Source organism: Diachasma alloeum, unplaced genomic scaffold, assembly GCF_001412515.2.
Source record: "Diachasma alloeum isolate Michigan unplaced genomic scaffold, Dall2.0 Dall_scaffold_00206, whole genome shotgun sequence".
In the NCBI taxonomy this organism is placed as follows: Eukaryota; Metazoa; Arthropoda; class Insecta; order Hymenoptera; family Braconidae; genus Diachasma; species Diachasma alloeum.
This window is the reverse complement of record NW_021680371.1, coordinates 739,757-755,583: the sequence shown is the minus strand read 5'-3', so window position 1 is coordinate 755,583 and position 15,827 is coordinate 739,757. Positions and strand designations below refer to the sequence as shown.

The following is a 15,827-nucleotide window of genomic DNA, read 5'->3' as shown; positions in this document are numbered from 1 at the left end:
GGGTCAGCCCAGTGATGCCCGATTGTTGATCAGTTGATTTTATCTTAAATAAATCGCAATCATTGCGTTCATGTTTGAGTTTCTCGTCAATACACATTTACCTTAAATTATGAAAGTTTGATTATACTGACAGTTTCGTCAATTCTGATTTTGACCAATCAGAGTGCAGTGCAGACCAATCAGACTGATAATTTCCCTGTCGCCAGTCAATTATTTTCTACGAATTTGCCAAATATTCCTCACATTTTGGTGAAATGTGTCCCGTAACCCTGAACACCGCACCCTGATCGGCTAAAATCAGAATTGAAGAAATTGTCCTCCGAATACCCCTCGACCTTCAAAATTCATCGGATATTTTCCTCAAGTTTTCCTGCATATCAACGATGGTTGCTATATAATCAAACATTCGGGAAATATCCGATAATTTTGAAGGTCATGCCATTTTTGGGGTATTATAGCTGAAAAAGCTTTCATTCAAACCCCGAATAAAAAGACCCAAACAATGATTAAAAAAATGACTGTTAATTAGCAATAATGAATAGCAGATTATATTTGTCATTTTGTCGCTCGTATATGACGCAACTCAATGTCCTTTCACATACACAATTCGGTCAGGGTCAGAGAACGGATAGGCACTGGTCAATTTTGTCTATTCCAAACGGAAAGAAAAATGGCGCTTATTCCACCTCGCTAATCGCGAATTGAGATAGTGTTCATGAAATTTCCTATTTTAATTTGGTACACTGTTAGAAATTTTCGTCTGAATTTTCCGTTCCAAATTCCGGAAATTTTTATCGTGTCCAAGTTCCACTGAAATTTCAGGAAATCTTGTCATTGAAAAATCAAATATTCCATTGATTTTCTGTTCAAATGATGAGGACATCAATAAAATACTTGATTTTTCAGTTCAGTTATTCTGTGAAAATGCAGAAAAATCAGGAAAATTTAGGTAAAAATAGGAAATTCATGTCATTTTGTTTGTGAATATTCATGGTTCACTGAAAATTCAATCAAGTTGTAAAATTTCCATATCACTCCCACAAAAAATTCATGAATTTCCGTGAATTCTACTTAGAACTTGAAATTTCATAACCGTTGTTCCCCTAAATCCGATTCAATGTCACTCTCATGTGATTTACTATCATATCTTACGTGAAATTTCAAAAAATTTCTAATAGTGTAATTGTTGACGCAGTAAAAAGTTAGCTTTGTCTACGTTTTAGGCAATTCAGAGAACAGCACCAACTCTTTTCTATACTTTCTACTTGCTACTTGAATTCTCAATAAATGATCTCTTACACGGAGAGAAATATTCAGTAGTCATACCACTAGTGCTTTAAAATTATCGAATATTTTCCGATAGCTTCGTTGCCTCGGAACGATTGTGTCAAATTTTGCAGGTTTAAAATCCCGAGTGCGAAACACGAGGGGTTTTTCTGCAAAATTTGACACTCTCGTTCCTAGACAGGGAAGCTTGAGGAAAATATCCGATTAATTTTGAAGCACGAGTGGTCTTTGACGGATTATTTTTCCACTCGGATTTCGGCCAAGCAGAGTGCAGTGAACACCCGGATACATTTACACAGCCATACATTTACAACCCACTTTTTTGTTTATCTGTCACACAGAATATTAATCGTGAAATGCGTTGAAAGATGAGAAACATTTGGAAAGCTACCGGTGAATTTTCCGTCGGAAATTTTTTAGAAATTTCCGAAATAAAACTGTTTGACAGCCTCAAATACTGCGCTCTGATTGGCTGAAATCTGAGTGAGAAAAATAATCAATAAAAATTACGTATCTTTTCCGTAATTCCATCACGTAATTTTGACCTAAACGCACGGACTTTTTCCAGAACGTTCCGTAATTTTTATCTGAATCTCCTATGAAAAACTACGATACTGTCACTTAAATTTTCTGAGTCGATTCCGTAATCAGTGAGCGGACTGCGAGTTCCATAATTTTTACTGAACATTTCTTTCCGTGTACCAATTTTTACTCACACAATTCTGCTCTCTCTTCAATGGAACTTGCTCTTGCCAGACAAAATAAGCGTCGATACAAAGTGAGTGTTCAATTCCTGACACAAAATTGATCAATATCCGGTTTTATTCATTTGTCTCTGATTACGTAATAATTTAAATTTCCACATAGGGGGCGGTGCGGGTGAGAATCTCGCTGTTACACATCAGTTCATTTCTGGAATATTCAACAGAATTTCAATTTTCAGGTCCTTAAGACAATGGGAATCACCGAGAATCATGAAAATTCAGGAAATCATTGTCCTGGATTTTAATCTATCAAAAATCCAATTCAATATGATATTTCATTTCCATAATAGGTTTTATACCGCTAGCCATAATTGAAATATTAACTTATCACCTGTCATAAAAAGTCAATTTTACTGCCGTTCCAAGATAAGTAACAAATTCCATGGACAATTTTATCTTGAAACAAATGCAAATGCCCAAATTTTAAAAAACTTGAATGTAAAAAAAATTTCAAACGCGCATTGTACAAGAGTTATGACACTACAGGTATGAAACTAGCGCACTTTGTTAACCACATGTTGCAACTTTTGTAAGCATTCTGCAAATAGATCTGAAAAGCAACTCCTAAGAGGTAATTAGTCTACTAATCCTATATGAACCCAATTGTGTGAAAAATATTTGTTTCTTTCAATATTTCTCGGCGTAACAGCAAGTGTATTGAGTTAAATGATGCAGTAAAATCGAAACGTTTTTACTACATAAGATTCATCACCCCCGCTCCGATTATTCTCCCAATTTTTGCATTAGTAGTGATTTTTGAGTAAACTAACAAATTTCGGGAATTGGCAAACTTTGGCTAGAAAGAAATCAAATACTCTCATTATTGCGACAAATAAAAAGAACTTTAACACTAGAGAAGTTCGATTTCTCCCAATCAAATGTCTCTCAAGAAGCGATAAGTAGTAACTCCTACGAAGTAATTAATCTGCTAATGCTGTAGAAACCCAATTGTGTGAGAAATATTTGTTTCTTTCAATATTCTCAGCGTAACAGCAAGTGTATTGAGTTAAATGATGCAGTAAAATCGAAACGTTTTTACTACGTAAGATTCACCACCCCCGCTCCGATTATTCTCCCGGGCGCGCGAAATGAACCGTGGAGGGAAACGAACCCCTAGGGCGAAATGGACCCCTGACGTAAATCTCGAGGTTTTTCTTTATTGTCCGACAATGACTCTATCAGACAAAATGAAGAAGTAGACTAGGGGACAGGCAGAGTTACGAAGAGACAAAATGGACAAACTAAGCGACAACTAGGATGAGTTCCAGACAGAATAAAAGACCAGACATGATATAATAGAAGCAAAATGAGAAAATAATTGACTAAGGCAGAGTAGGGAATGAAGTGAAGAACAGAACGAAAACAAAGCAGGTGATTCCAAAAAGATATCGGTATTCGTCGTGTCGATATATTTTATTTTATTTTATTATTTGCCATGTATACCCTACTCGGGTTTTTACAAGTTCCCTAATTTTGCGGTTATCATGGGCCGACTTCCTCTCCAACCGTGTCGCATTGTACCCCAGGAGCAGAATAAAAAACTTACTAATCACATCCCATCAATTCCCGTCCCACGTGACGGGAACCACCACTACACCTCCATGTAGCATATCATCAAACTTACTAATCTCATCCCATCAACTCCCGTCAATTCCCGTCCCACGTGACGGGAACCACCACCGCCGTGCACAGACTCTCCTAGTGACCAAGGGAAACCATGGAAAACCTTTTCTCGACACGGACGTCCATCGACCGAGCATCATCGAGGAATGTTTTTCTACCATTTCTCCGATGATTCTCGGTGTCTAGACTACCGTTCGACGGTTTCCGAAGGATTAAAAAATCCCTGCCCCCAAGCCGAACTCGAACCCGCGCCTCACGGGTCCCGCCATCCGGCCGAGCGATTTAACCACTTCGGCTACCATCGTCAGTTCGTCGTATCGATATATAAATATTGAACTCATCGCTACAAATAAAATCAAGATGATGACTCATACAAGAATCCTACGATTATTAGTTATATACTAGAGGGCTACGCCCCCTGCTCGCTTCACTCGCCAACCTGCATATGCGCCACATATGACCTCTATGATCCTTATTCTGACCCTTATGACGCTTAGTTTCTGACCCCCATAGCTCTTATATGAACCCTTACTGTGATCCTTGTGATCCTTATCTGTATCTTAATCTGATCCTTACGACCCTTATTTAGACCCGTAATCTGGAGCCGTTATTTGGAACATCACTCTAGTCCTCATGACCCTTAATCTGATTCTCGTAACCCTTACTCTGACCCTTATGGCCCTTGTGATTTTTATTCTGGCCCTCGTGATCATTATTCTGACCCTTATGACCCTTATTCTGACCCTCGTGACCCTTCCTCTGATCCCTCATTCTGACCCTAGTGACCCTTATTCTAACCCTTATGGCCCTCATTTTGACCCTCATCACCCTTATTTTGACCCTCGCGAGTCTTAATTATGGAGTCTTAATTTCGAGTACCAAATTTTTATCACCAGAAGTCGATTTGGATTCTTACAATATAGAGACATACAATATTACCACCTGTCCCTCAGTCTATTTGTTGTTTTCTAAATCGCTAAAACTGTCTTCCATACTTTCTGCGTGAAGAAGTCTTCGTTGCAATTAAGCAAAAACACAAAAGCAAAACAAACGTAACTCAGATTGAAATGAGAAGTTGAGTCTATAATACCTTCAAGGCAGGCTAAACTTTGTGTCCAACGATTCATATTGCCTTCTACTGCTCCATTAGGTGACAATCACAGCCTTCACGTGAAAGATGAAATGAATACAAAATTTGACAGCATCTAATTCCTATTTGTTCTGTCACACATGAGAAATAGTTTTTCCAAAGATCTGTACAGAAAACCGTTCAACAACTATAGCCAATTCATGACTACGTATCTTTGTTCAGTAACAAAAGAAAAGTGAGATTTTTATCAAGCAATCCCGACTAAACCAATAAAATTTGTTTCAGGTATCGGCCACAATATCGAAGCTGGAAAAGATTTCACGGTGGATGGATTATCGGGTTTCAGCAAAAAGAAAAAAAAGAAACGTCGGCATAGGTGAGTCTCTGACGTGAATTGTATACATGCCATCCCTGTGCTATGATTTCTGTTGCAAGTAGATAATTCTATTAATGCAAAAGCGGTTCAGAGGTGAATAATACCATATTATCTCACAAGGCTAGTAACAGTATTTTCCGGCGAAAGTAACCTTGGAATCTGAGCCGAAGACGAGGATCACAATCACATGAGTGGGAAGATACTTTTATCGCCATGTGACATACTAGTATATTACGCAACAAGTGCGTAATGGGTTTTTTGGCTCGTGGGAAGTTGTAAAACGAGCCGAAGGCGAGTTTTACAATCCCACGAGTGAAAAAACACCATTACGCACGAGTTTCGTATACTATTTTCGTATACCTCGCTTCGCTCGCTTCGCTCGGTAGAATCGCGGATTCTGGGCACCTATGACATAAAATATTTTATGTCCCAAACACTGACAGAAAAAATTATTTTTATTGATATGTTTCTTTCTTAGAACAAGTATTGTAAACTTGAACCAATTTCAAGTAAATAAGATCTTACGGTGAATATCAATTATTTATTCTGGAGATACATTTACTTGAATCAAATAAAACAGTCCTTAGGGTCAAGTCATATGTATTCACTACGAAAATGGAAAAGTTCTATTTTTTTAAACTTAATATAATCTCCAGTCGAGCAATTTTCTACTTTCATGAATTGATCAAAAATTCGTACCTAGGAGATGATTACATTGATGAATGAATTGAATGTTGTTTTCTCGAATGAAGCCGATGTTGAAATTGAGGTTTCCGTATACCATATTGAACGAATTTGTGATTTCCAAGTTTGTGTTGCATTTCCGTAATCTGTGATTCTGTTATTGTAAACAATGCGATTTTTTTAGTCATGAAATATAAACTTCTGTCAACTGAACGATATCTCACTACAATCAAAGCTTTTCCGCGTAACAATATTCATCCTGATTTGACATACGAAATGCTCATTGCAATTATAATTTACTTGGAACAACGTGTCATCGTGTTGATTGAGATAACAACGTATTTAGTTTTGAGTAAACCAATGAATTTCGGGAATTGGCAAACTTTTGGCAAAGGAACTTCAATTCTAGAGAAGTTAGATTTCTCCCAATCAAATGTATCTCAAGAAGCGATAACTGGTATTCACTATGAAATCATGCACTGATCGAACGGATTAGTTATTGTTAACGAATGGATTTTGGTTGGAGGTTAGGGTCTATTCGGTCTCACCAAATGTTCATTCGTTAATAGTTAACGAACGTATATTTGAGGAGCCTTCTTTGACTTGACTTTCGCTATTCAAGTGAACCATTCGTTAACTATTAACGAATATTCATTAGGTCATATTCAACTCTACCATTCGTTAATAGTTAACGAATCTCGTTTGAAATAAATGAATCATTCTATCAGTGTGTTTATTTGAAAACTAACAATCAAATGAAAGTTGGTTCAACTAAAACTCTCTTGGTATAATTAATTTTTTCTGTCAGTGAACAGAACAAATACAGCGAAAACCACGTTCTAGCCGAATGAAGTAAGTACTGGTCTTAGGGACATATAAAAAGTCACTTCACACCCGACGGAATAGTTTTTTTCCGGATAATTAGCCACAGAACCGAAACACACCGACTAGATTCCATAGAGCCTTGACCTGAACGCTCAGCTATCCCTCTGGTTATGTGTCTTCCTGATCTTGACATGTTGATTGTCAGTCGGACGGATGACACAGCTATACGTCTGCGGGGAGAAAAGACAAATACTCTAGAACCCTGAAGAAGATACTTATTAGCCACATTAATACGATTATATATCAAGGCATATACGTACTAATTGCATTAATTTTCATGCATATATTCATATAAATTGGTTGTTCGATCTGCTCAGGCCACACACAAAAATCGATGAGGACAAATCAATACTTGCTTAGGGTATTCTATCTTTACTTAAGCTCATTTTACCCTTTTCGTTTCGGAAGTAAAACACGGAAAAAAATACACCTGAATTGATTATAAAATACAATAATATCAAGTATACTTTTTACTCAATTGGGCGATGGACATTTCAATTCGAAGATGATTTTTTTGCATCAGCCCTGGTTGCAGCAGGCCCTCTTAAGTGTAATATAAGGATCAGGCACTAAGGCTCGGAATATAAGGGTCAAAAAGTGGAGGTTAAATAATGAGGGTCAGAATATTAGGCTCAAAACATTAGGGTCAGAATATAAAAGTAAAAAAAGTGGGTGTCAGGCAATGAGGGTCTAGATATGTCATATATTATGCTTGATCACCGCTTTTAGCCCTTATATGACCCTCATTGCCTGACACCCCCTTTTTTTATTTTTATATTCTGACCCTAATTTTTTGATCCTAATATTCTGACCCTCTTTTTTTAACCCTAGCATTCTGATCCTCCTTCCTTCACCTTTACATTCAGGCCCTCCGTTTTTGACTCTAACTTTCCGACCCTCATTTTTTAACCTCCACTCTTTGACTCTTATATTCTCACACTTAGTATCTGACCCTTATATTACACTTGAGAGCACTTGGTACAACCCGGGCTGATACGAAATAATCATTCTCGAATTGAATCACCCATCCCCCATTCAAATCAAGTATATTTTATTCCTGAATCAGGTTTATTCATATACTTGATTCGAGTATAAAATATACTCAAGGTATATGTTTTTCCATGAATAATTCGAATTTATTGATGATCTATCCTTTCCCGGTATGAGTCATTCTATCCAGTGATGCAGGGAGAAACTTCACGAGACATCCCGAGACAATACTTTGGAGATATTATCTCGGTCTCAGCACTGAGAGAAAAATCTAACGTTCGATTTACAATAAGAAAATAGTTGAGGCAGTTTTGGTGAACGATACGATTTTTTTTTGTATGCGGCACATAACATTATAGTAACTTCACAAGCGTAATTTTTGCAAATCAAAATGCAGTTAAACTAACCAAAGTTCAAAAGTAACCACGACAAATCTATCGTGAGTAGAACTATAAAATAGTTGCAATGACTAGATTCCATTGTAGTAATCACTTCTCCGGCCATAGTTACCGTAACCCATGAGAAATTGTTGAGGACTTTTCAACTATAATTCGATGGTGATGGAATATAGTCAGAAGAATCATATTTTTCTCTCAGTGAGTCATTACTGCGTATGTCGAGAGTGATTGTGAGACGAGACCAAAGATTTCCAGGTTCATCGAGACCGCGACCCTCTCTCCAAAATATTGTCTCACAAAGCGTCACTAATTCTACTCTAATTGTCTCTCACGGCATCACTAATTCTAAGCCCTAGAGAAGACTAAAATACGGCGATAGAGATTAATAATGTTTCATCATATTTCTTTGTGTGCCCCTACAATAAATTTGTTTTAAATATTTTAATTGAGTTTTCCCAACATAAAAAAACATTATTAACAGCCGAAAATTATTGTGTATTCAACGAACGAGATAATTACATACCTATAACGCGCAAGGGAATGGAGAGGATTGGAAATTTAGCACGTCATGCTAACGTAAACCACCTGTACAGCGGTGGAACTCTACCCGAGGAAATGACTTTGAATTTTGGATATTATTTCGTTCCCTGTCTCATAGGATGCTATTTGGTACGGTACATACCGTATAATACCCAACAATGAAGCCGTCAGTTGGCCAAGCCCTTCAAAGCCCGTCATAATTATTGAAAAAATACTCTTCACAGATAATTGGACGTCTCCCTGTCAAATTATCACGTCATAGTTCGGGCTATTGTATCATTTCATTACATATTTCTCTTTCCTCTGATAATAAACCAAAATAATCAATACCCGGTTAACGCGTAGCCTTAAGGCAGATGTTGTAATGGCATATAACTAGGTTCACGTGGTTGTTGCTCCAGGACGATCTTCACGTCTCAACAGCTGGAGGAGCTGGAAGCGGCATTCAAAGAGGCTCATTATCCCGACGTTTATGCTCGTGAGATGCTCAGTCTGCGGACGGATCTACCAGAGGACAGAATACAGGTAAAATAATAATTCGATCAATAAACAACACTAGAGTCAGAGCCACTGAGGACTACATTGAGCACGCGATAACTTGAAGAGCTTCAATAATTGATAATTTCATTTTGAAGAATGAGAATGAGAAAAACCGCAAGGAGAGAGGGAAGAAAGGAAATAATTTTAAAAAAAGACACGAGTGTATGGAGTCCCCTACGTTCGCTGGGTCGTTTTCGCGTGACAGCACCGGAACAAGGTTCTCTTTTCCCCTTCTATCAGAAAGTTTCTCAACGCCCACACGCGCTCAATCTTACTTCGCGCACTGTACGCTGTGTGTACAGTAGTAACACATATTTACAAAACGACAGCATCATTCTCGTATGAGTACATAACTTTGTTGAGGTCCACCTACTGCTGAAACCGGACATATTACGTAAAGTCAAATATATAAATAAACCAACACATGGATACATCAACGGGCACATTGAAGCTTAAGTATTTCGAGTGAAAAGAGGAGGGTTTACCGTATATTTTGAAATAATCGCCGAGTAGAGGCATTCGTCGAGTTGAACTCGGATTTAGTTCGTAATGGTAGCGGAAGGGGTATAGGGAATGGTGAGTAGTGTGAGGAGATTTTGAACGCAAGAGAGGTACAGGAGGTGGATGAAATGAACGGGGGGTATAGAAAGCGCGTGCAGGGGTGCGCATTGAACGTACTGGCGCGTACACACTGACAAAGCAGCCATTGCAGGGTGGGTGCGGTTCCACGGGCCAATCAGGACCGCAGTACGCGAGCCACGGGGCCAATCAGGGCGCGCCTTCGCGACGTCTTTTGTTTCAAAGGATCCCCTTGCCTCGCCTGCACCCACATAGCGTTCAAAAGGGGACACAATATAACGAGAAATCCGGGATATTTTGTGTAGGTGGGGTTCCAAAGGGGTGGGGAATTCCGTATATATAATCGTTAACGGCTATATTTTCGTAGTGAACCACTGTATCTTCTCTTTTTTTTGTGCGCCTATACACTATAATCCCTCACTCCAACGTTGTCTCACTTCCTTCAACCGACCTTTGTAGGGAGGTTGCTCATTATTCCATCTCTTTCTCCTCCTTCATTTTCCTTTTTGGCTTCGCTTTTTTATTATTTACCATCTCAAAACTGTTTATGCTCCATACCTGCCTATTCTGTCGCTCGCAAAACTAGGAATAAAGCCGTAACGAACGTATATTTGTGTGCATGGGCCTGACGAAAGAGGGCTGAACCCTCAGGCCGAAGGCGGTTACCACTATTCGGAGTGGCGGAACATCCTTTTACATATATTCTTGGGAGAGTGTATGGGTTTTCCTAGTTATCATTATCCGCTCTTTACTAGTTTTTTCGAGTTAAAGAAGTTTAAAGCTCCTCTTTTCGGGTATGGGAACTAGACGCTGTGAGAAATGTATTGAAATATCAGTCACCGCGTCAGCTGAATTTTCCATTTTGTGAGAGTGAATTCAATTGGAAATGAAAGCGTTCACTAAATTTCTCATTCATCTTGATAATTCAAGAAAATTGGGGTTTTCACGTTAAACAATCATTGATTTTTCAATGACAGCTTGGATTTTCAAACTCGTCGTGAAAATTGAATGTCACATACAATTCAATTTTGAAGAGATTGAAAATTTAGAAAAGTTGTTGCCTGAATTTTCAAAATTTCCAATGTTTTTCAGCACCTTATCGACCGGAAAATCGATAATTATTTGAATATTCAAGAAATTAACTAATTCCTCAATGAAGACATATACAGAAACTTCAAATTTAGCGTTGCTAAAAATTTCAAGTTGTTTCACTTGAAATTTCAAGAATAATTTTCCAATATTGAAACGAACTTTAAAACTCCTCTTTTCGGGTATGGGAATTAGATAGTGTTAGAAATTTCTTGAATTATCAGTCACCGGATCATCTGAATTTTCGATGCTGTGAGGGTGAATTCAATTTCAAATGAAAGCGTTCACTAAATTTCTCATTCATTTTGAAAATTCACGAAAATTGGGTTTTTCATGTTAAACAATCATTGATTTTTCAATGAAAGCTTCGATTTCCAAACTCATCGTGAAAATTGAACATGACATGCAATTCAATTTTGAAGAGATTGAGAATTTGGAAAAGTTGGTGCCTGAATTTTCAAAATTTTCAAAGTTTTTCAGTATCTTATCGACCAGAAAATCGAGAATTATTCGAATATTCAAGAAATTAACTGATTCCTCAATGAAGAAATATACAGAAATTTCATATAACTTTGTCGTTGTTCAAAATTTCAAGCTTTTTCACTTGAAATTTGAAGAATAATTTTCTAACACACGGAGAGAAAAATTCAATAAAAATTACCAGAAAAAAAACGTGAAAATTACATTTCGAAACGTAATCCGCAAGCGAAGTAAAATTCAATAAAAAGTGTGGGTCGGAACTAAAATTGTACGAGTCGCCACATAAATTCGACGATTTGTTTCGTAAAAATTAACCATCCGTCTGATGATTCACCGTTGTGGGGACAACAAGTCGTTTCGTAATTTTTCCGCAACGATTGAGAAATTTTACGGAACGGAACGTGAAAATAACTTCATAAAAATTGTTGAACATTCAAGAATTTCTGATTTTGGAGGCATAATAAGTTGGGAAGTTTCTGTAAAATTTTAGTTCTTGGAAAAAATTACGTGACAATTTCGTACTTGTTCGGTGATGAACCTGAAACTTCCCTGAACGTTTCAGATTTATTCTCTTCCATTCCTATAAAAATTGCCGGAAACGATTCCCCATTGCGGATTACGTGAATTGTTCCGTAATTTTTACTCAATATTTCTCTCCGTGCAGTGAAGCGTTGGAAAATTCTATCATATATGATGTCTGTACTATGTTGAGATGGTGGGTATATATTCATCAACTATCTTTCTGTTTATCATCGAGCGTGAGCCCCGCCACATGCGCTGCGTAATGGACGATCAAGTTATTAAATTGTTCAGCTAGAATATGCCCATATTATAACTTTGATATCTCCCCGCCACGCGCGCATATATGTGAAATAATTAATCATCATATTATTTCCTCTTATTACAAGCTTTCCATTAACGCCCAAATATTAATTATCATTTAATTGACTTTTCATTATAATTGTCGCTCGATGATTTTTAGACGAAAGGACGGTTGACTGGTTTCATAGTTGATCCTGTAAATCTGGAGAATTTACCAAACACTACACTGACAGAAAAATGTCCTAATATGTCGGTAGATGTCGGACTGTTAAAAATTTTCTTCTGAATTTTCCGTGCCGAATTCCGGAAATTTTTATCGTGTCCAAGTTCCACTGAAATTTCCGGAAATCTTGTCATTGAAACATCAAATATTCCATTGGTTTTCAGTTCAAATGATCTGGAAATCAATAAAATACTTGATTTTTCAGTTCAATTATTCTGTGAAAATTCAGAAAAATCAGGAAAATTCAGAGAAAAAGTGAAAATTCATGTCATTTTATTTCTGAATATTCATGTTCCACTGAAAATTCAATAAAGTTGTGAAATTTCCATCTCACTCCATTGAAAACTCATGAATTTCCGCGAATTGTACTTAAAACTTGAAATTTTATAATCATTTTTTCCCTAAATTCGATTCAATGTCACTCTCACGAAATTGACTCAAATATCTTCCATGAAATTTCAAAAAATTTCCAACAGTACGTTATTCTCGGAATTTTATTCCCCTAGAATCCCTGTGGTATCTCATAGGAGGATTGAACTGTAATCGTTGCAGACAAAGACAGACAGATCAGGAAAAGAGCGTCGTTACTTCCACTATATCGTGAATTGTTGGGCAAATAACTATAAATACTTCCCCAGTTTGCTTATGTTGGCCACCTTATCAGAAAGAATCACAGGATATCGGCGAAAAAAGCGCCGATGTCTAATAATTTGTAACAAAAAAGACGTTTCGCTAAACACATCAATTTCTTCAGAATCTTGACACACTCAACGTTGCTGTCCGGCTACAAGTTCGATCCATCACACGAAACTCTATAACAGTAATGGATTAAATATAACCTTCTTACACCTGAAACAATCACCGAAATCATCCGAAATTTTTATTGAATATTTCCCTCCGTGCATTGATTTTTCCATCGGTATTAAATTCTGTATGCGAATTCGGGCCTTCTACACTGATAGAACAGATTAGTTATTGTTAACGAATAGATTTCGGTTGGAGGTTGGGGCCTATTCGGTCTCACCAAATGTTCATTCGTTAATAGTTAACGAATCTCGTTTGGAATAAATGAATCATTCTATCAGTGTACACTGTCAGAAATTGTTTGAAAATTAAGCAATAGTTGCCCGTGAATTCTCAATGTTGTGAATTTGAATTCAATTTAAGATCAAATCGTTCATGGAATCTCTCATTCAGGTTGGAAATTCAGGATAATTGGGTTTTCCATCTTGGATTATGACTGATATTGATGTTCAATATGATATTTCAAATTGAACATCACATCCAACGGAATTTTCAGTGGATTGAAAATTCATGAAAATTGTTGCTTGAATTTTCAAATTATTGAATAATTTTCATTATCATGTGGACCTGAAAATTGCAATTCCATTGAACACTCCAGCATTCAACTGATTTTTCAATAGCAAAATACATGAAAATTTCGTGTAACTAGGGATTGTTAAAAATTTCAAGATTTTTTACTTGAAATTTCAGGAGTAATTTTCTAACAGTGTAATGAGTTAAGAAAAAAAACAAAAATTGCCTTCGAAATGTATCTCATCCAAGTCATATGAAAGCACTTTATGCACGAGAAAAACAATGATTAATAGCGTTTTTGTTGCACCCAAATCCATTGTAAAAGACAACGAAAATCAACAAACACGTATTTTGTTAACGACAACAGCGGTACACGGAGGCGCAAAGTGACGGCCAGGAAAAAATTCCAGTGCCGGCTCTAGAAATTTTATTGGGAAAACGTGAATTTTTCCCCGTATTTCTGTGAAAATTTCACAGAAATCCCCAGAAATTTGACCAGAAATACCAAGAAATGTTACCTTAACAACACTAGAATTTTTCACAGCCGGTGGACTCTGATTTTTACCAGTGCTCGTACTAGAATTTTTCTAGAAAATTTCTCTCCGTGTATGTGTGTCACCAGAAAGCACCTTCTACGAACACTTCCATATGTATGTTATATAATGAATCTATTCTTCCTGAGATGACTAATAATAACCGTAATGTACACTGAACCTCTTTATAGAAAAACAAAATATATTCAATATAACAAACACATGAAAATGTCCGTAAACCGATGCTTCTTCGTAACAAACACACATCCGGTATCGTCATCAACCCGCAGGATGTTTGTTAGCCAGTCAATTGTAATTAACGAAAAACGACGCGGGGCGAGGTTTCCCTCATGGAGTGACCAATCTAGGGTTAATATAATTTGTTCAAATCTTGCCTAATTCACCTTCTGATGATGTCCACTGCACCCTAATTCGCCAAAGTCCGATTGCGAAAAGTATTTCCCTCAAGCTCCCCTGCAAACAAACGATCCTGCCAAGTTTTACAGAAAAATCCCTCGCACAAGCACTCGGGATTTTTTAACCTGCAAAACTTGACACCCTCACTTGTCTGCAGCGAAGCTATAGTTCAACTAAATTTTCCTTTCCCTCAAAAAGCTAATTTCAGGCTTCAGGTTTCCATGGTTTCCATTGTCGAAATGTTGATTTCTCAATAAAATCAATTCAGTAGTAACGTGATAAATGGAGATAAGTCGACTTATCTCCCAGTTGAGTTTTTGAGGAATATTTCCGAATCTAAGGGAGATAATGAAATTTTCGTAATTACATTTGTTGTAGCACTCAATCGGCTCCACAAAAAAGGTTATAACAAAAATTTTGCTATCTTCCTTAGATTCCGAGATATTGACTGAAAACTGGTCAGTAGTCAAAATTGACTTGTCCTTTTACCACTTCGCTACTGAATTGAAAGACAACTTTTCAAAGGGAAATGAAATTTTAGTCTGACTATATCGGGAAACACCCGATAATTCTGAAGCTCTTGGGGTATTACTCAATACCCCAACAACGAAACGATTCATGTCTTGGCCCTCGATTACAGGATCTTCAATATAATTCCAGTAGAATTATCTTTTCGTATTGGAAAGGAATCGTTGGGTAGAATTTTGTACCCTGCTGGACCTAACGATTAGTCGAAAAGCCGGTGGTAACGACCCGTGGAGGGTAACACCCGCTCCAAAACACCCTTATCAACACACCCAAATTCGGAAGTAGGCGCAGCGGGCTACCAACAACCCACCCCCAGTGCCTTTCATTCTAGTAATCTGCGCAGATTTCTGTTTGAAGAATAAGTACGCATTGAAAGACATTTACCAACTTCATGATTAATTTCATTAATTCGATTTGCTTTTTGCAATCTATGGAATATCCACAAACGATTCTCCAATGATTGAAATTCACTCGCTCAGAATATTATACACGGAGAGAAATATTCAGTTCCGTAAAATTTTAGACAGTTTCGTAAAATTTCCTACAACCATATTTCGCTCCGAAATTACGGAAAAGATACGTAATTTTTACTGAATATTTCTCTCCGTGTAACTTATGCTCCTGATCTCTGGAAGACTACTACACTTCATTTTTATTCTTCT

General features: G+C 37.2%; 1 protein-coding gene across 1 annotated transcript in view; it reads left to right on the top strand.

Annotated features, from left to right (window-relative positions):
- LOC107036151 (dorsal root ganglia homeobox protein) overlaps window positions 1–15,827 on the top strand; it is a 122,965-nt gene that overhangs the window by 74,704 nt on the left and 32,434 nt on the right. The window contains exons 3-4 of the mRNA XM_029125956.1: window positions 5,050–5,139; window positions 9,032–9,162. Of these exons, the coding sequence (XP_028981789.1) occupies window positions 5,050–5,139; window positions 9,032–9,162 (221 nt within the window). The remainder of the gene's footprint in view (window positions 1–5,049; window positions 5,140–9,031; window positions 9,163–15,827) is intronic.